The sequence below is a fragment of the Amia ocellicauda genome, chromosome 5 (assembly GCF_036373705.1).
Source record: "Amia ocellicauda isolate fAmiCal2 chromosome 5, fAmiCal2.hap1, whole genome shotgun sequence".
NCBI lineage: Eukaryota > Metazoa > Chordata > Actinopteri > Amiiformes > Amiidae > Amia > Amia ocellicauda.
In genome coordinates this window covers 562,931-589,121 of record NC_089854.1, presented here as the reverse complement: position 1 = coordinate 589,121, position 26,191 = coordinate 562,931, and the positions used below count along the sequence as shown (strand labels likewise).

Below are 26,191 nucleotides of genomic sequence, written 5' to 3'. Positions count from 1 at the left end.
AGTGATTGAAGGATGCTGCTGAGCTCAGACAGTCAGGCAACCGTGGGACAACGCAGCTGACACTGCCTGTGGGTGCGACGCCTCGCCCCACCCCAGCTGCCCTGCTCTGCTCCTCTAGCTCCCGCTGGGGGCTGTTTCTCCAGTTAGTGTCCAACTTTCCTGAGTTTTCTCTTAATTCATCTGTTATTCTTCACGTTTCTTTCTTTTCTTGCTGGTTTCTGTCTTTAACGCCCCAGTTTTCATTACAATGATTTTTGCAAACGCCTGCAAACTCCACAACGCTGAGGTGCGACACTAAACACAGATACCACAGCCAGCTTCCTGGCGGGGGGGCGGCATAAGACAGTTTCTGTGTCCTGTCACTCCAGTCACCCCACCCACACTCACAGGTGCTGCAGTGCTGGCCCCCCTTTACTTTCTCCGGGCGTCTCAGACAACACAGCCCTAGTGTGCGCAGCTCGGCACGCCCCTCGGGGGGCACAGTGAAGGTGAATGCGATGTGTCCCACAGCCCTGCTGTTCAGCCCAATAGAGAGCAGCGCGTTGCCTCTGAGATGCTGCCAGCGCCGGGACAATGTTTGTCTTGTTAAGGGAGGGAGGAGGGGGCGGAGGTGGGGGAGACGAGGGGGCGGGGGGCGATGGGGACAAGAAGCAGAGCAGGATGATTGGCCTCAGCGTCGCCATGGCGAGGGCCATCCGGCAGCCCCGGGCCCCCGGAGGAATGCGAGCCGCACACAACTGGGGCTGAGGGACACAATCTCAGTGCCGGCCCCCCTCTCCCACCGCGGTTGGCAGTGGCAGGAAGTTCTAGTCCGTGTCTCAGCCATGCCACCAAGGAGACAACACCCCCCCCCAGTGCAGTGCGGTCGGACTCCTCCAGTCAGAGCCGCAGTCCGCTGGGAAAACTGAAACATCCTTTCAGCAACAACCCCCCCTCTGTTTATATAACTCATTATGCGCTGTCCCTGTCAGGGTCCTTTCTCAGCGCTTGGCACAGGAGGCTGGGAACACCTCCAAACACCCCCCCCCCTCATGAATACTGACCTTTCGCTGATTGCTGGGATGTTGCTTCACCAGAGGCTCACAGGAGGAATCAAACCACCATCACGCCAACTGTCTTGAGCTGGCAAAGCCAGGGCAGGGGGACACAGGACAGTCTGACCCTCGGGGTCACTTCCTGCCTCAATACTCCAGCAAGAGCTGCTGGGAGAGAGAGACACTGAGGGGGGCGATACGAAAATAAAACGGCAGCATGACCCAGCGGCCTCTTCACCCTCCCCTCTCCGCACAGACAGCAGGGTGGCAAGTCAGTGAGGGAAAAGAAAAGTATTTATTTAATCTAAACATGAAAGGACTGGGGCCACACACTTGGCACAAACAAACAAACAAGCAAGCAAGTGAACAGCCCCTCTCTTCCACCCTCAGTCTGCTCTGTCCCAGGCCTCCCCGCACAGCCGGCGACCTCCGTCTCGTCCGTTTTCTCTAAAGCCCAGAGGACCGAGACTGCCCCCCGCCCGCATCGCAGCCCCGTGAGGCGGCCATGTCGACTACCCCCCCACCCCCTGCGATGAATTCCTGTACTGTTTACCATTCCTCTCCTGTGCCCACAGACCGGCCGGCACACTGGCCCTATTGTGCGCCTCGGAGGAGAAGAGAGAGAGACGAGGCAAACAGACGAACAGAACACAAACCGCATCACAGCAGCACACTGGCCTGTGGGAGCCTGCTGCCCCCTAGTGGAGCAGCCACAGAAGCACAGGCAAGGAGGGAACAGCAGTGGAGTACCGGTGCAATGCCTGCTGAAAACAGTAACTTGAGGCGATTGGGCAACGGTGTGAAGTGTGAGTGTGAGAGTGTGTGTGAGTGTGTGTGAATGAGTGTGAGAATGAGTGAGTGTGTGTGTGTCCGACTGTATGCGAGTGAGTGCGTGTGTGTAGAATTGAGAACAAGGGCAGTGATGTTCAGACTGTACAATGCACTATTTAGAGCTCATCTGGATACTGTGGACAGTTCTGGGCTCCACACTTCAAGAAAGATATCGCTGCTCTAGAGGCAGTTCAGAGGAGAGCAACCAGACTTATTCCAGGTCTGAAGGGAATGTCCTACTGAGAGACTGAGGAACTGAACCTTTTCACCCTGGAACAGAGGAGACTAAGTGGGGACTTGATCCAAGTCTTCAAAATCACGAAAGGCATCGACCACATCAAACCAGAGGAGCTTTTCCAGATCTGCAGGGACAAACACACCCGGGGACACAAATGGAAATTGGGCTTCAAGGCATTCGACAGAAAACAGGAGACACTTCTTCACACAGAGAGGCGTCACAATCTGAACAAACTCCCCAGCGATGTGGCTAAAGAGACAATTTGGGAACATTCAAAAACAGACTGGATAGGATCCTTGATCACTCAGTTATTAATGGACACCAAACGAGCATGATGGGGTGAATGGCCTGTTCTCGATTGGACACTTTCTGATGTTCTTGTGTATTATTGATGGGAAAATAATAACAGTAGCCATTTTATTAAACGTGATTAAATAACCCAACGAACAACAGCCTATCGCTGGTCATCCTTTATTCCGTGTCATCGCTTGCAGGGGTAGATTTATTATTGTACAGCTATTTTTGTTCCTTTGAGCCGCTGTTGTCTCCCTATTGGAGAAATGAAGCAGTTTCTGACTATTTATTTATTTATGTTTTACATAAATACGAGTACGATGGGGCGAATGGCCTATTCTTGATTGAACACTTTCTTATGTGTGCGTGAGTGTGTGAGAGTGAGTGTGTGCGTGTGCGTGTGCGTGCATGGTGGCGGAGTGTCAATAAGGACTAATAAAAAAGAACATGAACACAAGAACGTTCTGTGTGGGAAATTGTTTATTTACCATTTTAATTATTTCAAGATAACAACAGCAACAGTACATCTATCACTGGCAGGACAATATAAACGAGTTAAAACAGACTGGTTTAATGAGCTCTCGAATTGTCGCTCGTTTCTCTCCTCACAGATGTATCACACAAACACTCAATGTGGTTTTTCTGGTCATGTTAACAATTTAAAAAGATTCGATTTAAGTTTTAGTAGTTTTTTTTTTTTTTGTCGTGTTTTTTTGTTAATTTTTTACTTCAAATGAGGATAAAAGAAACCATAAGATCGCTAAATAAAATATTAACACCTGCAGAGCACAACAGTCACTTTAATTCATGTACATATTTAAAAAAGGAAAACATTAAAAAGGAAAACAAACTCAAGCGCAGTCCAGAGAGAGGCTGTGCCCGGCAAAGTGGGGTGCAGCCCAGAACATGCTGGGGGGGGCATTTCATCATGAGCTCTACCTGTTCCACCAAGACCTTTGACCTTTAACCTTTGACTTCTGACCTCGACGGGAGGGGAGGGGAGGGGGGAAGCGTCACAGGTAGAGCATCTCAATCATCGGCCACTAACCCACATGACTTCTGCAGACAACGCAGACCATCTGGGACGGACCAAACTAATCGACACACAAACGTACAGAGGATTGACAAGATGGAGAGGTCGTCCAGGGGTCGGGCCCGAGAGGCGATGCCCTGAGGGGACACCCTGAGGGGACGCCTGACTCTGGCATCGATTCTCTTCCTGGTCCTTTAGGGCTGCAGTCGTCAAGGCCCCGCCCCTCACCAGCTTCTCCCAATCAGCTAGTGAGGGATGCAAGAAACCTAACCCCCCCCCCCCCCCACCCAAGAGTGTCAGGACAGAGACCTGTGATGGTTTCACATTCCTGTCCACCTCTCAACTCCCCCACTCACTCACTAACACCACTGGATTAAAGAGAGCAACCTCCCCCCCCCGCCCCGGGCCTGACGAGTTGAGACGCTGTCAGAGAAACTGAAACCCAGCCGCTCTGAATAACACTCACAGCGCCTCTGTCTTTGTAAGAATTTGGTTTAAAGTCACTTTATTCAAGAAAGCCCATTAAAAAAAAAAAGTTTTTAAATTATTATTTTTTTTTTTTTAAAAGGAATTTTTAAAAGAATGTACATATTATTTAACATAATAATAACACCACCGAGAGATGTAATAAACTCTTATTCGGTAACTATTCAACCAAATCTGACCACATATTTTCTGCATACATTACCAAAAGAGATGCTTTAAACCCCTCCCAACCCCAAAAAAGTGCAAAATTAAGGTGATGTAAACAAAAAGGCAACAGAGACTTCACTACGGACGGGGTCTGTGGATGTCCAGTCTTGGACCATCGCAAGTGTTCCCCAGAGAAACAAACAAAAACAATCATAAAGGACCCCCCAATGAAAAAGCAATTGTATATTTTTCTTGCTGCGCTCTGATCGCTGCCCACCTCCCGCCCACCGTGCCCACCCCCCCGGGGAGGTGAAGAGGGAGAGCGAGGGTGGTGAGGGACAGGAGTGCATTCTGGGAGCGAGCGAGTGAGCGCATACGACTGACAGCAGCGACGATCGGAGCAGCCACTACACACACTACACTAACAGCAGCCATTAGACAGACTGGCGAACTGAGCTCGGCCTCTCGGGGACACAGACCTGCGTCGCTGTGTTTAGTAAACATACAAACCATTGCAGGGCTCATCTGTATATACAGGCTTAGTAAAGACAGACTGGCAGCAACCTGTGCCCCCAGCTGGTTTTAGCGTTTGGAAAAGTCACGGTATTCGAATACGCTGCCCCCACAAGGGCAGGAGGCGTAGTGTCCAGAACCTGACCGGACCCCCTCAGCCTTGCCCTCGCCCACCCGGCCCGGGCGTTCCACACAGATACCACAGGGCTGGGCACAGCGGTCCGCCGGACAGGCCATCGATACAAAAGGACATTATTTACAGAAACATCCACGTGTCTCGAAATTGTGAGCTGAACGCAAAGTCTCGAGAAAATAATAAGTAGATATTCATGGTGTGTGCGTGTGCGTGCATGTTTTAACCCCTCCCCCGACCGAGCTCCCCGCCCCCTCTCTCTCAGCGCTGGACCATGGCTGAACTCTAAGCTGCTGAGCTGGTTCACCTCATTAGTGAATGTGTCCCCCTGCTGCCTGTGGAGAACCATGGACAGAGGGCGAGGGACCGGATCCACAAACAATCCATCAAAGCCAGTCGTAAAATAAATACGCGCTCAAGCGGAGTCCTGTCCTGAACAAGAGACTCCAAGGGGACAGTGGGGTTACTGTGGGCTTACGGCTGCGCTATGGTGGCGTCACTGCAAGTCTCTCAACAGCTCATGAATCTTTGGAATTAAAGGAGAAATGCAGCCGGATATTTAATTGAAGAATTAGTACAAAAACCTCATGAGGATAATAAAGCGCTGTCTTGTGTTGAGCCCGCACAGCCCAGCACAGGGGTCTCAATGCAGGCCAGATCCAATTAAATGTGAATAAGACGTCTGTACGCACCCCCCTCCCCCTCTCAAGTATGTGCATGTGTGTGTATACACATTATATATATATATATATATATATATATATATATATATATATATATATATATATATATATATATATATATATATATAATTACACACACAGACACACACACAAACACACAAATATACACACGTATAGATAGTCTACCTTTATTATTTCAGTAAAACATCCATGCAGTTAAGTGGTTTATATTCTCTATACACCGCGACTGAGGACTGCAGAAGCACCAAACAGACCAAATGAGATGCAAAATATCAGACTTCAACATCATAATAATAATACATTATAACGCACACATATATATGTGTATATATATATATATATATATATATATATATATCGAGTTTCACGATAGGCCAGATCTGTCACCTGATCAGCTCACCAAAGTTCCGCCACCAGAAAACACAGCATTCTCATTGGCTGACACTTGTCCAATCACAACAGGACAATCCCCTCCATGTTACTATCCCTAGACTCTGCCGGCTCGGCCCTGAACCAGAGGGTATGAATTACAGCCTCCGGGGGGGCACTCTGGACTCTCAACAGGGGGGGGCTTCCCTAGAGTCAACGGCAGAGCTCAAACACACACGCACGGCCGGCCCGGGGGTCCGGCGGCGGCAGCGCACCCCAGCTCCTGTGTGGCAGAATGACTCGGAGCATTGCTCTCTATAAATCTGTATTTAAGAGTCAGTGCGCAGCTCTCTCTTGCTCCATGCCGGGGGCCGCGGGGGGCTTTGGCCGAGGACTTATTTTCTTGTTCTTTTGTTTTTGAAACACTGTCAGGCAATTTTGTGGTTGTTGTTGTTTGGTTGCTCTTGAAGTAACAAAACAAAGGGAAAGCACATAAACAATAATACAAAAAAATCTTCAATTAATGCATCGATTTCATCCAGTTAAAATCATATTTAAAAAATGATAACAGTGCAAATGTTGCTCACGACCGTTGGACCACAACACGCACTGGGCCGGTGAGCCTGGCGGGGGGGGGCGGGGGGCTTCAGAGGAAACGATGGAGAGACCCGGGAGGTGGGGGGGGGGGGGGGATGTCGCCAGGGAGGGGCTCAGGAGTCTCAGCTTCTCCTGGTCCGGGAGTGCTGGATCAGCCACTGTAGTGTGATATCTGAGAGAGAGAGAGGGAGGGAGATCAAACCAGGGCCTCACCGAGAGACAATGACCCTTCAAACTGAGAGAGAGAGAGAGAGATTCTCACCAATGTTGTCCTTTTCCTTGCAGGAGATGGAGTAGCAGCAGATTTCTCTGTCCTGGATAGCCGAGAGGCTCCTGCGATGAGAGAGAGAGAGAGAGAGAGAGAGACGGTGAGGAGGGAGAAGGGACTGGGAGTCGTCAGGGGCTGGAAGACGCTCACACTCTGGGACCAGGGGGGGCACACTGACTCACATCCTCTCGATGAGCTCCTTCTCGTCCAGGGCCCCGGGCAGGTCCCTCTTGTTGCCGAGAACGAGGACCTACGTGGGGGTAGAAATCGATTAACGATGATGATGATATTATTACCAGCTCTAGTTGTCGTTGTACAGCTTGCTCTTACAGCGCTAGTCCTCGTGTTGCGTATGTCGATGGCCCCTGAGCAACTGACTATGACTGCACACCGATTAGCAGCTCACAGTCCGGGATGCAGGGCCTGTATTAACTGTAGAGATTCCTGTGCATTTGTGATTTGTACTGTGCTTTGATCTGTAATTCTAGACTGTATCATTTTTCATTATGGCGGCTATTTTAGTCTTTCTCTCTTCACCATTACGCACTGTGTCTGATGTCAGATGTTTACATCAGTTAGTGGATGGATGCAAAACATAAACATGTTGATTGACTTAATTTGAAATGTTCTTGAAATCAAGTCGCAAGCAGCAGTTGTAAACTTCACGGTCACATTACTGTGATTCACGTGTTTTGAAGTTTGAAGTCTCTCATGAATATGTGTGTAATAAGAACCGAGTTGCAAGAGCAGTATGGCAGCATATAGTGGACTTTATTCACATCTATGTAATCCCACAGTTGCATTTTCCAGTTATGCACATGTTATTTAGGTAAAAATGCAACAATCCTCCCATTTGTATTGTTATATTCCAGTGTGCACATTTGCTGACAATATACAAATGTTGGCATTTTGCACTTTTGCATTTCATTTTCAAACATGTCCCCCGCTGAAACACAAAAGATTGTCTGTTTAAAGTGATATTAAAAGTATAAGCATATTGTTAAGCCCTAAAGCGTGAATTATGCTTCATGCTGTAAGCGCTTCACTTGGCTTACTGTACTTATAAGCTAACCAATTGCATCATAACTTTACTTATTACAAGACCTGCACTTACCAGTCCTGTATACAAAAGAACAGGCGTTTAACTTCACACAATCCGTATCAACTTCACATTAAGCCCAAGACAGTAAACCACATCAAGCTCGTTCAACGTTTAGCTAAACACACGCTTGGGTACAATCAGGTCGCATTCTGTTGCGCAGATATCCACGGTTCTGCACAGAGCTGCAGAATCCCACTGATCCCATTGGTGGAGCAGCGCAGATCTGGGCAGACCTGTGATAAGCTGCGCTAAGTGAACGCGATGACTGAGTCAGGGCATGCCTGATCGGACCATGAAACAGCTCCCTGCCCGGCTGCCGCATAGAGCAGTCATTCACGTCTTCTAGTCTTGCGTTTCATTTTCGTTTAATCACATTTTAGTCAACTAAAATAAAAGGCATTTATTTTTAAGTTTTCGTTTTTTCCACAGTATTTCGTCTCGTTATCGTCACTGACAATGGGCTGTTGATAGATATTTTTCGTCATGGTTTACGTTGACGAAATGAACACTGGACTGGATTTCACTTGTATTGATTGAGGTCTGACTGTAAGTCGTACTGGACAAGGGATCTGTGAAGAAGTGAATAATAATATTATTATTATTATTATTATTAAGTTTGCACTCAAAGCAAGAAGTCCAGTCCATTCCTCTTACAGGACTAAGACTGCACTTTCGCTCCCCCCTCCCCCAGGCTGAGCTCATGAAGCCCGTGCCCGGTGATGCGGGGGGGGGGGGGGGGACAGCTGCTTGGCCTCACCCTTGCCCCACCTCTTCACCTCAGGGGGTCCATTACTTCACTAAAACTAAAAGTGGTGCCATCTGTGACCCCCCCCCCCCCCCCGACACAGATTCTCCCACCTATTGATTGTATCCCGGACAAGTGAGTTGGTGAGTGTGTGTTGGGAGGGGCAAGTTGATTCAGTCTACCCCCCACCGCCACACACATCCCGAGAGAAGCTTCTGTAACTGGTACTGGCCCACAGGGGGGCTCGGGGCCCGCAGAGACGCAGGGAATTGCACGGGGGGGCAGGCCGATCACTTCATCGGGTGGTTGATCGATAGTGCCGATGCTTTTCCGTCTGCCGAAAGTCAAATATTGTGCCAGAAATTACGCACTCTACAGAGCACGGACCTGCGGTGTCGATCAAACCCACGCCGCGGCGAGACAGTGGATTCACTCGCACACAAGAGCCGTTATTAGACCCAGGGTTCCCAGTGTCCAAGTAACAATGCTGGATAAACTGCCAAACTCTCCAGGCAGCTCTGTGATCTGGGCCGAGCCGGCTTTTACCCACTCCAGCACTTCCTGCTCCTATAAATGAACCTGGAACTACAAAGAATGATACAGTGATCTACTTTAGTGACCATTGCTACTTTTAAAGACACGGTCAGTAACATAGTGACTGAAACCTACGATTGCTTCATTTGATCTGCCGGTTTACTGTAGTTTTGCTGTGCTATGGTTGTTGTCTGTTTTCAGGTGTCGGTTCGTGGTATCTTTATGTGATCGGTTACAATGTTTCTTGTTGTGTACTGTGTCTTGTTGGTCGTCTTTATTTAATCCCAATACCCATTCCTTACCGGGGACACTGTTTGCCTCCTGCTAGGCCGTTATTGTAACTAAGAATTTGTTCTCAATTAACTTGCCTGGTAAAATGAAGGTTAATAAAAAATTGTGTAGGTCATTTCTAACAACATTTGACTTTCGGCAGACGTTCTTTTTATGTAACCACCCCCTTAGTCCCGTGGGGGCAGCTCCTCACTCCATTAACCCCCGCACAGGTGCAGTAGCTACTCACGGGGATGCCCTGCAGCTGCGGCTTGTCCAGCAGGTTGTGGAGCTCATTCTTGGAGGCCTCGATCTTCTCAGGGTCGGCTGCATCCACCATGTATCTGCACAGACATTGGTGAGAGATGGCACACTGTGGTCAGTGTCAGTGTGGTACAATACAGTCAGAATCAGGACAGGTACCCTGCGGTCCGTGTCAGGACAGCTATATGAGCTTTACACAGTGAGGTCAGTATGTAATTCAATCAAATGTTGGTTTTAATATAACGCCCTTCACAATAAGTGTGGTATAGGTACTCACACGATTGCACTGTGTTAGTAAGAGTGTTGCAGTACTCACACGATGGCGCTGACTCCACGGCAGTAGCGTTCCCACATACTCCGGAATCGAGGCTGACCGCCGATATCCCACAGCTGGACAGAGAGTACAAGGTCAGTGACACACAATCCACAGCACTGCCCTCTTCCCTCTGTGTCTGGCCACCCAACCCCTTCACTGCACAACCTCCCCACAGACACTGTCACACACTGAGACGCACACACGCACTGCAGCTCACCTTAATAGTGACATTTCCTTTGGTGATCTTCCTCATGTTGAAGCCCACGGTGGGGATCATGTCCTCACTGAACTGCCCCGACTGGAGAGAAAGAGAGAGATGACACATGGAACAGCACTATATAAAAACATTGTGTTCAGCGTGAGATTAGTTGTATGTACTTTCCCAGCCCTCTGAACATACGGCACTTAGAAATGGTGAGATAAAGAGCTCAGTCCTGAGTGAGACGCCACACTAAGCCACATCTGTCCCTGCCCACGACTCCCCCGCAGCCCCAGCGTGACTCTACCGCCACCGTGACCTGGACCCCCAGGACCCTTGCACACGGAGCACCACTTGGCACACACGTGTAGTTCGGTCTGGGACAGGTTCTGCATTTCTATTTGTTGCACAGAAAAGAACAGGGAAAAGAAAGGGGAAGTAAAGTGTGCTGTTACGCACTACTCTACAGTCTTAACGAAGGACACACAGCGAGCCCCGCAGGCCGAGAGCATGACTCGGGAGCAGAACAGTGGAGTGTGTGTCCAGGGACCTGGGGCTGGAGGCGACCGCGAGCTGACCTCCTCACGGCCACATCGAGGGGCTCTGGGGCTGCCGATACTACTGCTACTACACTTACCACTAAACTAACTGCTACTACTACACTTACTACTACAGTTACCACTCCTACTGCTAGCTGCTGTTTCTGATCATTGACCTGCTCCCCCCATAAGACTCCTATACTTGTGCATGAGAGATTTACGTTGACACTTGTGCAGTCCCCCCAGGCCCGACAGGAGCCGCACAGCAGAGCGGGTCAGGCTCTCCAGGACTGCTTTCCTGAAACTTTAAAACATAGCCGTGCAAAAGTATGTATTAAAATTATTATTCAAAATTGATAAGTTGTTTATTGACATTATTCTTCAAAGATCTATTGTAGTGGAAGCCACGCATAATTGATCATCAGAGGCTCCCTACTAGGTCTCTCCCCCTCATCTGGTTAATATGCATCTTGTGAGGGAATCAGGATTTAAAAACGGCTCCATTCCCACGGCGCTTCATTTGTCACCGGAACAGCGATCTGTTCACACTTTGGACGGGAAGCGGTGACGAAATGCTGCGATTTTACTGAATCTTAATTAACAAGACCATCAAGTCCTGCCACTGTGAACAGCCGGGGCCTCGACGATTCGAGGACGACGGGTTTGTAGTAGAAGAAACCCGCCAGTCCCGGGCGCCACACTGGCATCTTCCACCTGTCAATCACAATACTGACTGACGGTCTTGCAGTGTCTGTATCGGTGCCAATCATATCCGTGCATGCGCACAAAGATGCGCACAAAGATGCACACACGTCTGCACGACAGCTCTGCGCGTCCAGAGCCCCGCACTGAAGTGCCAGGACAGCGCCGTGCTATCGATCCTGCTCAGGGAAGGGGTCTGCGGCGTGCGGCGCTCAGGCTGCATCATGACGGGTCATAAAACGAGTCTTAAGAGAGACATACAGATGAGCGGCTGAGAGAACCAAGGCAGTGATGTCACTGATTAAAAATGCATAAACACGGAGCATCGGCAGCGCCGTAAAATCCACATCTACAGTTAACGACCGTTTATCGCAGAGGCCGGGACAGGCGCCTCCTGCGCTGGAGGGCCCGGCTGTCAGCTTCCCCCGAGAGGCAGAACAACAAGGCCGCTCTCTCTCTCTCTGGCTGCACCATTACTACTGCCTCTTATTACAGCCCCTCCACGGCAGGCCCGCACTCTGTGCCCCCTTCTGCCCAGCAGGGCTGCCATCGGGGCTTAAAACGCCTCCCGTGGGATTTCATAGCTGGTCACCGGCCGGCAGAGAAACCGCATCATGTGACAACAAAACACAGCATTGTCCCCACACTCCGCCCGGCGTGCACCAGAGACCAGTTAATATCAGACACAGGCCTGACACCAATGCTTAATTGAAGACGGGGGGGGGGGGGGCTGACTGTACACAGTCGGGGTGGGGGGGCGTATCTGGGGCAGTGCCCGCACCGCAGCCCCCACGGACGACTCCGTTTCTGGCCGTGCTGTGACGGGTGGGAGAGCCTGCTTTGCGCTTTCTGCAGATCGGCGATGCTCTCTCTGATGGGGGGGAGCATCCCTTCGCGCACACCAAGGACACTGTCCCCCCACCCCCAGCTCTGCAACACTGCCAGCAGGCCGCGAACAACAGCGGACCCGGGCCCGCCAGTGACAACAACCCCCGGCGCCCCAGTTTGCACGGCCGTTGCATCCCAATTACCCCCCCACCCCCCACACAAAACACGGGGATACACACGCACACACACGGGAGGGATGATGCCCGGCGCCCCGTCTCACCGCGATCACGTTGACGAAGGTGGTCTTGCCCGAGTACTGCAGCCCCACCAGCGTCAGCTCCATCTCCTCCTTCCAGAAGAGCGCCTTGAACCAGTCCAGCAGCTTGTTGAACAGCGCGATCATGGCGGCACCGGGTGGACACGGCGGGGACGGTGAGGAGATCAGTCAGCTCGGTGTGTGGGGCCGTGTCGGAGGCGCTCCCTCTCTCCCTCTCTCTCGCTGTGGCGCCGCCGCTTGCCGACCGCGCAGAGCCGCCGCGGGGTGTGAGGTTGTGTGGGAGCGCTGTGGAGCCGGCTCCGGTCCGTCTGCTCGCTGCTTCCTGACAGCGCGGTGCGAATGCAGCCTGTGCGGTGTCAAGCAGCCCTGTCTGTCCGTCTGTCAGCCTCCGTCTCTCCGTCGCTCTTCCTCGGCTGGCCCTTCCTCAATGGGTGGGGTTTCGCTTCGTGCACACAGCCCGGGACAATGCCTGAGCAGCCGCGTCTGAGGAAAGAGGGCCCGCCGGAGCCCTGGAGCAGCGCTCGGTTTCCACCACAGCGCCGCCTGCCGCCCGGAGACACGGTCACTGGGGCCACTGGCGGCTGTTGCACCGCTGTTACACCCTGCTATTAATTATGCACAGTACACAAAAACTAAAAATCTGCCCTCCATCTTTGTTTACGCATATATACATATTTAACAATGCTGTTCAGCAAACTCCTATAGCCTCCTATCCCCCCCTATACATTCCTGTAATTCAGAGGTTTACAACACCTTTCAGACTCCCCAAAAGACACATACTGGTCAAAATAAAAACTACAGTCTATTCCATATCAATATCTGTCTGTCTATGCTAAATGTGAAGATAAGAAGCAGTAACTATACTTTTCTACAGAAATAATGGCATACAAATATCTGGATTCAAGGTTTTTATTATATTGCCCCCCATCAGCTGTTTTCTTTCTTTCATTCTTTCTCTCTCTTGTTTGCAGGCATGTTTTAAGTCACAGTTTTGTTGTTTGTTAAACTCCCTTGCTGCTGGTTACATCAGATATTGTATAAAACTTTTTTTTACAAATAAAATAAAAATGAAAAAATGTAATCATAATAAAACCTCCTGAAATAGAAAAAAGTTACACCAGTTCACTCAGTAGAAAAGAGCCATGATGGGAATTCAGAGCCTTCCGGGATTTCCGAATCCCACTGGAGAGTGCTGGAGTGGAGGCTTCTGGGAAACTGACCCCCTCACAGCTCCTGCAGGTGGCGAGTCCTGTCATTTTACCGCAAATTCCCTCACAAACAACATAGGTTTAATCGGTTTTAATTCCAAAAGCGTATAATTCTCGAGTGGAAAAATAGAGAAATCTCATTCTAATCATATCATAAAAATAAAGATGAGAACAATCATGTGCTGCATCTCAAGGCCTGGGAGGCGTGTGGGGCGTAACAGCCTCACTGTTATATTCACTACCTATGAACAGAAACGGGTGGACTGCAGGTCACAGGTTGGCGATGATCTCACTGTCTCCAGTTTTACAGTGCTGCACAACATCACAACATCCAGGCCCTGTGAGCACAGACACCGGAGTGAGCACAGACTGCAGAGTGAGCACAGACACCGGAGTGAGCACAGACTGCAGAGTGAGCACAGACTGCAGAGTGAGCACAGACACCGGAGTGAGCACAGACACCGGAGTTAACACAGACACCGGAGCGAGCACTGACACCGGAGTGAGCACAGACAGCAGAGTGAGCACAGACACCGGAGTGAGCACTGACAGCAGAGTGAGCACAGACACCGGAGTGAGCACAGACTGCAGAGTGAGCACAGACTGCAGAGTGAGCACAGACACCGGAGTGAGCACAGACTGCAGAGTGAGCACAGACACCGGAGTGAGCACAGACACCGGAGTTAACACAGACACCGGAGCGAGCACTGACACCGGAGTGAGCACAGACAGCAGAGTGAGCACAGACACCGGAGTGAGCACTGACAGCAGAGTGAGCACAGACAGCGGAGTGAGCACAGACTGCAGAGTGAGCACAGACACCGGAGTGAGCACAGACACCGGAGTTAACACAGACACCGGAGCGAGCACTGACACCGGAGTGAGCACAGACAGCAGAGTGAGCACTGACACCGGAGAAGCTGTACAGTTGTTGTTGATGTTGTTTTTCTGATGCATTGATGGTTTTGTAACCCCTAAATGAAAGTGTTTCTAAGCCTTAAAATAATAATAATAATAATAATAATAATAATAATAATAATAATAATAATAATAATAAAGTGTCCATCAGAGCTCTGCTCCTTCCTGCAGAGAAGGTGCAGAGGGCGGGTTGTTGTCCTTGAGTCTGAGGGACATTCAATATTGCAAATGAGAGAAGGAGGTGGGGAAAGGAGGAGGACACAGAGAAGGACACGGGCCATAAAATAAAATAAAACAAGACAAATTAAGTCTGTTTTTTAAAGGAACTATAAAAATAAGGAGTTTCTGGTGTGTGGTGGCTTGAAGCCACGGCTCAGAAGATGAGATCCATCGGCACACTCTGTCCCAGGTGCGGAGATCCTGTCAACTCCCCCTGGTACACATCAGAGGTATGGACACAGGACACCCCCTCCACACACAGAGGGCAGTGTGTGTGTGTGTGTGTTTTTCTTTGGGGGGGGGTCAGTGTGGCTCCTGTTCTGCTTGGGCCAGCTGGCGACTGTGCAGGGCCAGGGTCAGGTACAGGAACTGGTACTGCTCACTCGTCTGGATCATACCTCCCCTGTGGAGAGGAGCACACAGACACAAAGACACACATGCAGACACGCACATACACACACACACACACGGTGGTTAATCAAATGGCACACAGGCACTGGATGCTGCCGTGAGTAACAACATCAAAATAATGAATTGATCCAGATATATACAATACCCAGCCCCTATTCCTCCAACCCCTCCACCCCTCTACCTCTCCACCTCTCCCACAGATCCACACATTTCAGTTACTGTAAGTTAATTAAGGATTCCATGGAGGAAGGCTGAGTTCTGTCCTGAACAATCAAACATGCTGTGCTTTCAGTGTGCAGTGTGCAGTGTTCAGAGTTCATGCAGTGTTCTCTGTACAGTGTGCAGTGTTCTGTGTACAGTGTAAAGTGTATAGTGTGCAGTGTCCAGTGTGCAGTGTGTAGTGTCCAGTGTGCAGTGTTCTGTGTACAGTGTAAAGTGTATAGTGTGCAGTGTCCAGTGTATAGTGTGCAGTGTCCAGTGTGCAGTGTTCAGTGTACAGTGTGTAGTGTATAGTGTGCAGTGTCCAGTGTACAGTGTACAGTGTGCAGTGTGTAGTGTCCAGTGTGCAGTGTTCTGTGTACAGTGTACAGTGTATAGTGTACAGTGTATAGTGTATAGTGTGCAGTGTACAGTGTCCAGTGTACAGTGTAGAGGGTCCAGTGTGCAGTGTGCAGTTTGCAGTAGCAGAGTGGTGGGGGGGCAGATGGGCAAACTCACCTGTCAATCCTCAGCTGGCACACGATGCCCAGGACATCCACTTGGCCCGTCTTCTCCAGCTGCTGACACCCGATACTGGTTGCAATGAAACAGCCCGTGCGGCCAATCCCTGCACTGCACGCAGACATACACACACAGTGAGTTTGCATACAGACATAACCCCCACAGACAGCACATAGAGGAGAAGCACATTCCTGCTCCTCTCCTCCCACAGAAACCCCCACAGCACCCCACACCCTCCTAGTGTGACCCACAGTCTAGCCACCCACAGCACCCCACATCCCCCTAGTGTGACCCAAGGTCCAGCCACTCACAGTACCCCACACTCTGTCAGTGTGGCCCATGGTCCTGCCACCCACAGTACTCCACACCCTCCCAGTGTGACCGACAGCACCCCACACCTCAAGGCTGGCACTGTGCTGCACCTCTACTCTGGGCCGGGTGCAGCGGTGCTCAGTGCTGGGCAGTACCTGCAGTGGACAATGGTGGGGCCCTGGCTGCTCAGGGCCCGCTGGGTCTCGTGCACCTCCTGGACCAGCCGCAGCACAGGCTTCACGCAGGCTGGCGTCTGGTGGTCCAGCCAGGAGCAGTACCAGTAATGCTTCACCCGGAGGCTCTCACTCTGCACCTGTGGGACCAAGAGTATCATTGTAGTAGAAGAACAGTGCAGTTGCAGTCACAGTAGAGTAGGCATGAGACTCTTACTAGAATAGGAGGAGGAGGAGGAGGAGTAGGAACATTAGTAGTAGTAGCAGGAGAGTAGTAGTAGTACAGGCATGAGAGTGGCAGACTAGAAAAATTGAGAAATGGAGCAACGACACTCACATACAGGCTGGGGTCTGGGGGTTTGGGGGCCCATGCCAGGGGGGAATGGTTGGAGAGTAGGGGTGCGTTACCTTGACGGTGAGGTCCCGTATCGTGTAGCCATCACACTCTCGCACGCCGTTCACGCACACCTCGAAGCGGCCGTACGTCGATTCCTTCTCTGGCCAGTAAAGGACGCACTTCTGAAACACAGGGAGAGGCCTGTCAGGCTCAGAGCTGGGCTGGGCAATGGGGGCGGAGACTCAGTTGTTGTTTTCTTATTATTTTTATAGCATCAGGAACAGCTGTCAGCACAGGTCACACAACATGGAGCCCACACCTGCGTGGCAGAGCACCGTCTTATTTGAACTGCGACTTGTTTGTTGCTGGCGTGAAGGTGGTAGGGGATAAATGCTATGTACACACCAAGCTTTGGGTGTGAAACAGCTACACATATATGTACAAATAAAGATATAACAGAAATGGCTTTTAGTCGTTTGCAGAATTATAATTATTATTAATATAATTAGTTATCAGACTATGGGGTTTAGAAGCCAAAGCCTCACCTCCTTCTTCTCCTTCAGCTTAGTGATCATCACTATGACCGGGCTCTTCTCCTGCCACACCATCTCCCAGAAGTCACACACAGTGTTGACCATGGGGCCCTGTGTGGCGATGTAGCTCTTCTCAGTGCCACCGTAGCCCTGCGGGGGGAGACAGAGAGCCATCTGAGCAGAGCTGGAGTGGGGGAGCGTACCATTGCTGCGCAGGAAGCTGGGTTCACACTTCTCCTTCCATTTCCAAACCGCCGCTGTGTGGTTTTCTGACAGTTACCACAGTGCAGCGCCGTCCCTGCAAAGAACCGGGAGAGCAGGAGAGGAAACCCCACAGGTCTGTCTGTCTCATTACCTGTCTGTCTGTCTGTCTGTCTGTCTGCCTGATTGACTGACTGACTTTTGAAACAATGAGAATTGCATGGAAATTAAGTGAGGGAGTGAAAATGTGTGTGAGTGTGAGTGTCAGTCAGTGTGAGAGAGAGCTAGCGAATGTGAGTCAGTGATCGAGTGATAGCGAGTAAGACAGCGAGTGAGTGAGGCAGTGAGAGAGTGAGGGAGTGAGGGAATGAGAGAGAGAGAGAGAGAGTGAGACAGTGAGAGAGTGAGAGAGTGAGAGTCAGTGAGCACGCTGGCTCCCTACCGTGATGTAGTTAGCGTTTATGTATCTGTCTCCCTGGCCCTCGGCGCCCGGCCTCTGCAGACACACACGAGTCTGGGGGTCTGAAGCAGAGACAGGCGGTCACTCAGTGCCAGCTAGTGCTGAAGAGATACCAACAACATCTTCCTGTGCCTGGCTTTGGGGTTTTATATTGGTCTAGAAAAGAGCAATAACGTTCAGGTGCCAGGAGAGGTTACTGTGTTGAGGATACTGTGTCCGGTGTGGCGAGCAGAGCAATCAGCAGCCGTCCAGGGCAAACCTCCCGAGCACCGGTGTGTCTCACTTACTTGGCAGGATGGTTTTGTATCGGTCCTTTAAGGCACGGCCAGGGATGTCCAGCTCGGCCTGATCCACAAAGTTTGGCGGGATTTTCTGAGGGGAAGCAGAGCGGGGGAGCGAGAGTTAGACATGGCATTGACACTCTCACCCCGAGAGGAGCACAGACGGACACTGCACCGTGGGGACACATTTGAGCAGTGCATGGCAGCCAGGAAGGGCATCCCCCCTTGAGCCAGTGTGACACACAGAGACAGACACCATGTCAGTGTGACAGACAGCCAGAGGGACAGACAGACAGTACCAGGTACTCCTGCTCCAGGGTGGCGGTGGCGGCCGCGGCGTCCAGCAGCTCGGTGGCGCTCAGGGGGCGGTGACTGTTGCGCAGGGTGTGCAGTGTGATCTCACGAGGCGTGGAGATAGAGCACAGCGGCTCCACGGTGCCCAGGGAGCTCACGTCCAGCACCAGAGACACATTCGAACCCCTCCTGCAGAGAGACACTGACACTGTCACACACCGTCACACACACCGACACACAGACACAGTCACACACACACACACACACACACACACATATTCAAACCCCTCCTGCAAGGACACACTGCCACTGTCACACACCGACACTGTCACACACACTGACACTATCTCACACACATAGACAAACACACACATGGACACAATCACACACACTCACAGAGACACACCAACACAGTCACACACAGTCACGCACACATGGTCTCACACACACAAACTCAGTCACACAGTCACAGTGTTCTTGTCTGCTCTGGTGGGTCTCGGTGCTAATGGCTGAGTCAGGTGTGAGGCCCTGGGGAGCCGGCTGCGCTGTGGCAGCGGGAGACGGATCCGGGAGAGATGTGTCTGAGGGACAGACTCTTGGCAGACCGGTGCCAATCCGCCACCTGCCCTGCCGCACTCCGGCCTACTAACTCCTGCACTGATTATTATTATTATTATTATTATTATTATTATTATTATTATTATTATTATTATTATTATTATTAATATTCCCTGTGAGTGTGTGTGTGTGTGCGTGTGTGAGTGTGGCTGGCTTACTTTTAGCAGAAAACCCAAAATCCAAAACCTGACTGAAGCAACTAGATTGAAAATAAAACGCCAACGATGGCGACAGATAAGACAACAGGATTAGCGCCTCCCACGGGCTATGAGATGCACAGCTCACACACAGGCCCCCGCGAGGGCCACGGAGTGAAGGGGCGCCGGTGATTCATTCGTGGCAGCAGGGAGGGAGAGAAGGAGAAGAAGAAAGCGAGTGAGAAAGAGAGCAGGGGGTCCTCCTGTCCTACCTCTCTTGGAGGCGGCTCTGACGGCGGGGGGCAGCGGGGGGGGGTGCGTGCTGGTCCATGGGTGGAGCGCTAGAGGGGGGGGCGGCAGGGCACAGCTGCACCATGCTGTGTCCCCCAGGACTCGAAGGGCACCCACTGCAACTCTGCTCCTCAATGCCACACTGAGAGAGGGAGAGGGAGAGAGGGAGAGAGAAAGAGAGAAATAGGATGGTTAAGACAAGAAGGCTATTTTCGTCCAGACAACCCAGCACCACCGCCAACACTGCACACACACACACACACACACACACACACACACACACACACACACACACACACACACACACAACACTGCCACTGCACACACACAGCCCTGACTCTGGTCTTCACACTCAAACACTCAAACACTCACTCACACAGACAGAATTATTTCCTGCTCACAAAGTGCTGTGTGAATTTCCCTCTATATTCAGCCACCGTTCTTGCTCTTTGACGGCAAATTGAAGCAGTCAGCCTGTGGGGGAGTCCTCTGGCTACACTGACCACAACCCCCAGTCACCACACCACCGGTCCCAGCCTGGAGCGGAGATCCAGCCCCAGCACTCCCCTGCGTAGCACCTCTCCGCCTCGTCCTCTCAGGGCGTTGCTAGGCAGAGATCTGGCACACTCACCTGCGGCCAGGTGCTGAGCTGTGCCAGAGCAGGGACAGGCCGCGGAGATTGCGGCCGCACACACCCTGTGTCCGTGTGCATGTGCGTGTCCGCGTGCGTGTCTGCTGCTGTAGCTGTGGTCGGTGCGCGGGTGGCAGGTCCGTCCAGGCCCAGTGGGGGAGCAGGAGGCGGAGGAGGGGAGCAGCAGGAATGCAGGCCGGGGAGCAGGAACGGACATGTGGAGAATATTTCCCAGTCTGTGTCAGAAGCAGGGCTCCCACTCCGCAGAAATCCCAAGAATGATGGAGCTCCGGGAGCCACGCAGAGCCGGGGGAACGGCACATGTCGAAACGCGACCAGCCTCCCTCTGCCGCGGCCCGGGGGCAGGTGTGTGCGTGCGGGCGCAGTCAGACTCCCAGCTCCCCAGCCTGTCAGTCAGCCCTCCATCTCAGAGCCTTGGCTTTGGCACCTGGGCTGGAGTGAGGCGGGGGGGGGGTGCAGCTCCTCTGATTTCAAGTGTCTCCCGTCAAATACGTTGAAACCTACAAATGCTCATATTCTCAAATTGCTCATGTAGTCGGCCCTCCTGTAACAGCTATCCCGACTCGTGCTGCCTCTCCACCACACAGCACAGCCGTTGCAGACACACGTGCCCCACCCTTGCCCTGTCTCTCACCCTGTCTCTGGAGCTCTGCGAACTTGACCCCTCGCTGACCCGGTGCCTCGCTGACCCGGCCCCTGTCTGACCCGGCCCGGCTCAGTTTCACTTCAGCGTTGCTCTAGAGTTACAGACCTAAGCATTCCCCTGTAGCTTAGCTCCAATATGAGAGAGTGAGAGAGAAAGAGAGAGGGGGTGAGAGGGAGGGAGAGAGAGATAGAGAGGGAGGGAAAGGAAAAGAAAGAGAGGGTGAGGGAGGGAGGGAGGGGGGGAGAGAGAGAGAGAGAGAGGAGAAAGGGAAGGAGGGAGGGATAGAGAGGGAGTGGCAAATACTTGCAATGCTGTGAAGTCAGCTAGGAGAAGTGCTACAGAAATGTTATACAGTATTATTATTATTAGTAGTAATAGGTGGAAGAGGAGTAGAGTACTTCTAGAAAGAGTAATACCAGCAGTAGTAGTAGTAGTCATAGTAATAGTAGTAGGGTTGTCATAGTAGTAGAGTTCGTAACAGCAGTAGTAGAAGTAGAGGTAATACTAGCAGTAGTAGTACAATAAATAATAGTTCTAGTAACAGTAGTAACAGTAGTAGTGGTAATGGTAGTAGAGTGGATGTAGTAGTGTGTGCCAGTGAAGAATGTCTGCTCTCACCCCCCACACCCGAGCTAACTGGGAGTTTTCATTGCAGCGCAACGGAGGCACACCTGTGTCAGGTGACCCGGTGTCATGTGACCCTGCACTTGGAGGACCGGTGCAACGACCCAGGTGCCGCAGTGTCCGTGGGCACAGACCCACCTGTGCTCTGAGCTGCGTTTCCTTTTGCTCACACGGTACACAGTCAGCACACACACACACACATGCACACGCTGTGACACGGCACCTACTTGGCAACACAAACATCCCTGTTTGCTAAAAAGAAACAGGAGCACAGCCGTGAAACTCGCTCTGCCCTTCCCTGCTGGCAGCCAACACCAGTCTCCTTTGTGACTTTACACCACCTGTGGCTCCAGAGCAAAGTTTCAGCCCTTCTCCTCTCCTGTGACTTTGCCAGCATCTGTGCTGCCCCCGCCACCACCCCATCTCACGCCTGGGACCCCCGAAGGGGTCCATTGAGGAATCAACCCCCCCGAGTCCCAGCCTGGAGCAGCGGACACGACACACGCAAGCCTGGGCACACGCCGAGGTACAACTAGTGAGAATGCACTGCCCAACACAGTGCGAAGGACCAGATCGAGAAAAAAAGAAGAAGAAAAAATAAGAAAAAAGAAAGAAGGAAGAGAAATAAAATGAGTGCAGCATCTCCACAACAAACAAACAAACCAACCAACCAACAGTCAGAAAGCTGCAACAGAAGCGTACATCCAGACAGAGAGCAGAGGGTGAGAGACGCTCCACAGCAGCAGATACTACAGCCGATCGATATGCAAACGCCCCCCAGCGAGGGGTACGGGGTCTAAGGGGCCGGCCGTGGAGCACACTCAGGGGCCCCTGGGAGCCCCGGCCCAGACTCACCTTCAGATGGCCGGGTGGGGGGCCCTGGCGCTGCTCATGCCCCGGTGCTGGTCCTGGCGAGGCTGTGGGCTGCTCTGCTGCTGAGCGGCTGTGGCATCGGAGAGCCAAGCGCCAGCCCAATATGAGTGAGCGATTAAGAAAAAACAAAAAGCACAGGCAGTGAGTTAGAGTGCGTGTGTGTGTGTTTGTGTGTGTGTGTGTTGCAGGCAGGCTGGGTATGTTCAGGAAGCTGCTGATCTGATGAGAGTCTCTTCTGGTTTGTCTCTCCTCTGCTTCCTCCCCTCGCCTCCCACACACACTCCGGCCCACATTCGCTCGGCTCAGCGGCGCTCTGCTGTCACACACACCCCCTCCTGTACAAGAGCTGTCTGCTGTCAGACCCCAGAGCACACACTGGGCAGGATAGGTGTGTGTGTGTGTGAGGTTGTGTTTATACCCCCTCCACACACACACACTCTTGGCCCCTTGGCTGTCCATCACAAACCTGTGCTGAAGTCTCTGGAGACCTACGGCTGCCTGTCGTCTTCCCCTCTTCAGCACCAGACCCCCGCCGACGGGAACATTGTGGTGATGATTGCGATTAAGTCATTAGGAGGGAAATTGGATGGGGAAATAATTCAGCTCCCCCCCCCAGCACAAGCCCCGCCTCCTCTTCCCACTGTGAGCCGCCCTGTCTGATGAAGTCTGAGTTTGTTCAAGAACAGAGTCGCTGTTCACTCCACAGAACTCAGCTGAAGAAAGATTGGTGCGTGTGAGTCTCACAGTAGACACAGCACAGTACTACAGCACAACACAACACAACACCACAGCACTACAGCACAGCACTACAGCACATCACAGCACATAACATTACAGCACATCACAGCACAGCACAGCAGATCACAGCACAGCACAGTGTAGTACTACAGCACAGCACTGCTCTACAGCACAACACAGCACAACAGCACAACACAGCACAGCACAACACAGCACAGCACATCACAGCACTACACAACACAGCACAACACAACACAGCACATCACAGCACAGCGCAGTACTAAAACACAACACAGTAAAACACCACACCACTACAACACCACAGCACAGTCAGCACCAGAGCTCAGAGCTACATAGTTTAGCGACAAAAATAAGTTATTGTTTAATTCTAGTTTCTATTTTCTCTTTTCTCTTCTATCACAAGTAGGAGAGCAAGTGAGAGAGAGGGAGAGGGGGAGGGGGAGGGAGAGGGAGAGAGCCAGGGACACAGCGATGCTGCACAAACTGATCACAACATGGTTTCTGCTTTCGCAATGGAAAAATAAAATAAAGATGTGGTAAAGACAAACTAAGAAACCGTGAGATGGGCCGCGGCGATGAAACGCACACGCATGCTACAAAAATTGCCAACACACCGGCTAACCACTTTCTTCAGACTAGCTGTGCATCATCTGAACAGAGGAATCATGGGTAATGTAATCAGACACAGATATGACTTGATAACAAAAAGTGTGTGTGTGTGTGTGTGTGTTTGCATGTGTGTGTGTGTGTGTGTGTGTGTGTGTGTGTGTCTGTGTGTGTGTGTGAGATAAGCTGCGTGGGTTCAGTACATCTTCCCCCTTTAAGTGATGGCTGTGCCTGATGACAGGAGGGAGCACAAACACAGACAAGACAGACATTCAAAACACAAGGCCCCATCATCACATCTTTCCACGCAGTCCGGAGAAGTGACTCTGGTGCCAGGGGGCGCTCCCGCTGAGCCAGTGGCTGGGGTGGCAGTTTCACGCATCGGCTCAGACAGAAGGAGGGTCCGGGACTGGGGCGGAGGTGTGCTCGTGCTGACTGGTGTTTCTGAAGTGTCAACTACTTGAGAAACACCCAGGAGCATGTGACCTGGCCTTCAATTTCGCACGCCGGCAGAGCAACGAGCCATGAAATAGAGCCGCCCCCCCCCTCTGCTCATAAATAGGCGGAGGCAGCACAGCGGCCGTTCCTTAAATGTTAATTGGTCCTCCGCTCGTTACTGAAATTGCACTGCGAGCGAGCAGGCACTTCTCCTGCCATCCGGGAGGAATAACTGCCTTGAAACTGGGGGCCCAGGCAGTGCGCTCCCTCCCGTTTCGGCAGCAAAGAGCCATTTCGGAGGAAGGTTAGTGCCTGGAGATGGGCCCTCGCTCCTCCTTCCTGGATATCTCTCTCTCTCAGTGCAGAGAAGCCCCCCCGGCGTATATAACAGCTCCATGGGCGGCTCGGGATTGAGCTGCAATCACGTTCAAAGCTGTTATTTAGTTGTTTATGTATTTAGTTTAATTGCATTTATTTATATCTTAATTTGTTGCTGAGATGGAGAATTCACTCAAGGAAAATTAACCTGCGGCACTAACGACAGCACAGTGCTGGCACCGCCCATCTCCAGCGCCTGTCCCTGTCCTCGGGGGACGGTTATGGCTGCACTACGAGTGCGTTGACATTTTGACGGCAGCACTGGGCTCCGCAGGGGCCGGAGATTACCTGCTCCCTCCTCTGTCGTCAAACACACAGAGCCGAACGCCAGCAACATATTTTGACATTCACTGCTGTTCCTGAGTGTTGCTGAGGGCTTGTTGTTTCTCCTGACACACACACACACACACTCAATCACACCAACAGTCTGATATACAGTCTATACAATCACACATACAGTCTGATTACATTACACACATTCCAGCACACGCACACACACACACAATGAGGTGCCAGTGACAGAAGAAGATTCAGGATTCGGGTTGTCTGTGTCTGAACGGGATGCCAGGCCTGAAGGAATATACTTCTCTGATCGCCACCAGATCCACTGCACTCAGGAAACTGTGGGGAGTAACGGTTGTGCAGTTGAGCCCCAGCGCCTGAAGGCTCGGTAATTTCCAGCTTTTTACCTCAATCTCCCCAGGTTTAGTATCTTGCATTTACAACGCCTCAGTGCCCCACGAGCGGCCACAATGACACACACATACTCTGGACCAGGGCGACACCAGACAAGCTTCTCTGTGGACAGATGTGACAAGGGGCTGCTGTGAGGTCAGAGGTTGAGGATTAGATGAGAACCGGGTGCTTATTTCTCTCATTCAGCATTCATGCAAAGCATTATCTTGGCTAGTTCCAATACGCTATCGATGGCACCAGAGCCATCCTGATAAGACGTGGGGGTGAGGCTTGCCACCGGCTGTAGCCAGATGTGGTCATTCTCTACCCCCCCATGTCCCCGGTGTTTTCTAAACTGCTGCTGGCCGCAGTCGAGCTGAGCTGCAGTGGCTGGCAGCGAGGCCGCGGTGTGATGGCGGCGAGAGCCGGCCCCCGGCCCGCGGCGTGTTCCGGCAGTTGCTACGGGGGAGGCAGCTCCTTGACAACCAGCACCGGGGCTGGAAGTGGGGGCTTTGCAACCACTTCCTGTCTTGGTGAAATTTCACTTCCTGTTATTAACAGCAATAAAAGCAGACGAGCTCCCACTCAGAGGCGTCCGAGAAACGTATTTTCCATTTCTGTGGGTTTTAAGTTGCTTTAAGTCATTTATTTTAAATCTGATAATGCTGATAAAAATCTCTCTATATGTGTATTTTAAAAAAGGGCCTAAAACTACCCAAATGCCTCTTTAAACCTCATATTAATAAACATATGGATTCTAGGACTGTGGCAAACACTGGGACCAGCTCCTTTGCACACTGTGTCTCCCATCACCCCCTGCTCTGTGTGCTCCCCAACACTGCCTTCCATTGCCCTCTGCTCTGTGGGCTACCGAACGCCGTGTCTCCCATCACCCTCTGCTCTGTGCGCTCCCCAACACTGCGTCTCCCATCACCCTCTGCTCTGTGTGCTCCCTAACACAGTCTCCCATCACCAAGTGACTGAGGAGCTGCAAGAGATCCCCT

General features: G+C 51.6%; 2 protein-coding genes across 4 annotated transcripts; both read right to left on the bottom strand.

Annotated features, from left to right (window-relative positions):
- Positions 1 to 3,076: 3,076 nt before the first annotated feature.
- arl8a (ADP-ribosylation factor-like 8A) lies at positions 3,077 to 12,859 on the bottom strand. The gene is made up of 7 exons (XM_066703067.1): positions 12,427 to 12,859; positions 10,096 to 10,176; positions 9,879 to 9,952; positions 9,549 to 9,642; positions 6,830 to 6,897; positions 6,642 to 6,712; positions 3,077 to 6,551 (listed from the first exon to the last, which is right to left on the bottom strand). Exons 1-7 carry the CDS (start codon positions 12,547 to 12,549, stop codon positions 6,502 to 6,504), a joined length of 561 nt encoding a protein of 186 aa, XP_066559164.1. The 5' UTR covers positions 12,550 to 12,859; the 3' UTR covers positions 3,077 to 6,501.
- Positions 12,860 to 13,318: 459 nt separating this feature from the next.
- Positions 13,319 to 22,880, bottom strand: LOC136749107 (tyrosine-protein phosphatase non-receptor type 7). Of its 3 annotated transcripts, XM_066703065.1 has the most exons (11): positions 22,798 to 22,880; positions 22,314 to 22,401; positions 19,518 to 19,678; positions 18,496 to 18,679; positions 18,203 to 18,287; positions 17,898 to 17,977; positions 17,267 to 17,404; positions 16,793 to 16,903; positions 16,367 to 16,524; positions 15,897 to 16,010; positions 13,319 to 15,171 (listed from the first exon to the last, which is right to left on the bottom strand). In XM_066703065.1, the coding sequence occupies exons 3-11, from the start codon at positions 19,619 to 19,621 to the stop codon at positions 15,072 to 15,074; spliced, it is 1,074 nt and encodes a 357-aa protein (XP_066559162.1). In that variant the 5' UTR covers positions 19,622 to 19,678; positions 22,314 to 22,401; positions 22,798 to 22,880; the 3' UTR covers positions 13,319 to 15,071. The 3 variants fall into 3 exon arrangements, with proteins under 3 accessions (XP_066559162.1, XP_066559161.1, XP_066559163.1); XM_066703064.1 differs by lacking the exons at positions 22,314 to 22,401; positions 22,798 to 22,880 and adding an exon at positions 20,168 to 20,979; XM_066703066.1 differs by lacking the exons at positions 22,314 to 22,401; positions 22,798 to 22,880 and adding an exon at positions 19,938 to 20,157.
- Positions 22,881 to 26,191: the final 3,311 nt, after the last annotated feature.

Coding starts and splice junctions, on each gene's coding strand:
- arl8a (XM_066703067.1), bottom strand. CDS start 12,549: ATGATCGCGCTGTTCAACAAGCTGCTGGACTGGTTCAAGGCGCTCTTC. Junction 9,643..9,878: donor CGTGGAGTCAGCGCCATCGT/GTGAGTACTGCA, acceptor ATGTCTGTGCAG/ATACATGGTGGATGCAGCCG. Junction 6,713..6,829: donor AAGGAGCTCATCGAGAGGAT/GTGAGTCAGTGT, acceptor CTCTCATCGCAG/GAGCCTCTCGGCTATCCAGG.
- LOC136749107 (XM_066703064.1), bottom strand. CDS start 20,248: ATGCACACGGACACAGGGTGTGTGCGGCCGCAATCTCCGCGGCCTGTC. Junction 18,288..18,495: donor CCCTGGAGCAGGAGTACCTG/GTACTGTCTGTC, acceptor GCTTCCCCTCAG/AAAATCCCGCCAAACTTTGT. Junction 16,525..16,792: donor TACGGGACCTCACCGTCAAG/GTAACGCACCCC, acceptor TTGGTCCCACAG/GTGCAGAGTGAGAGCCTCCG.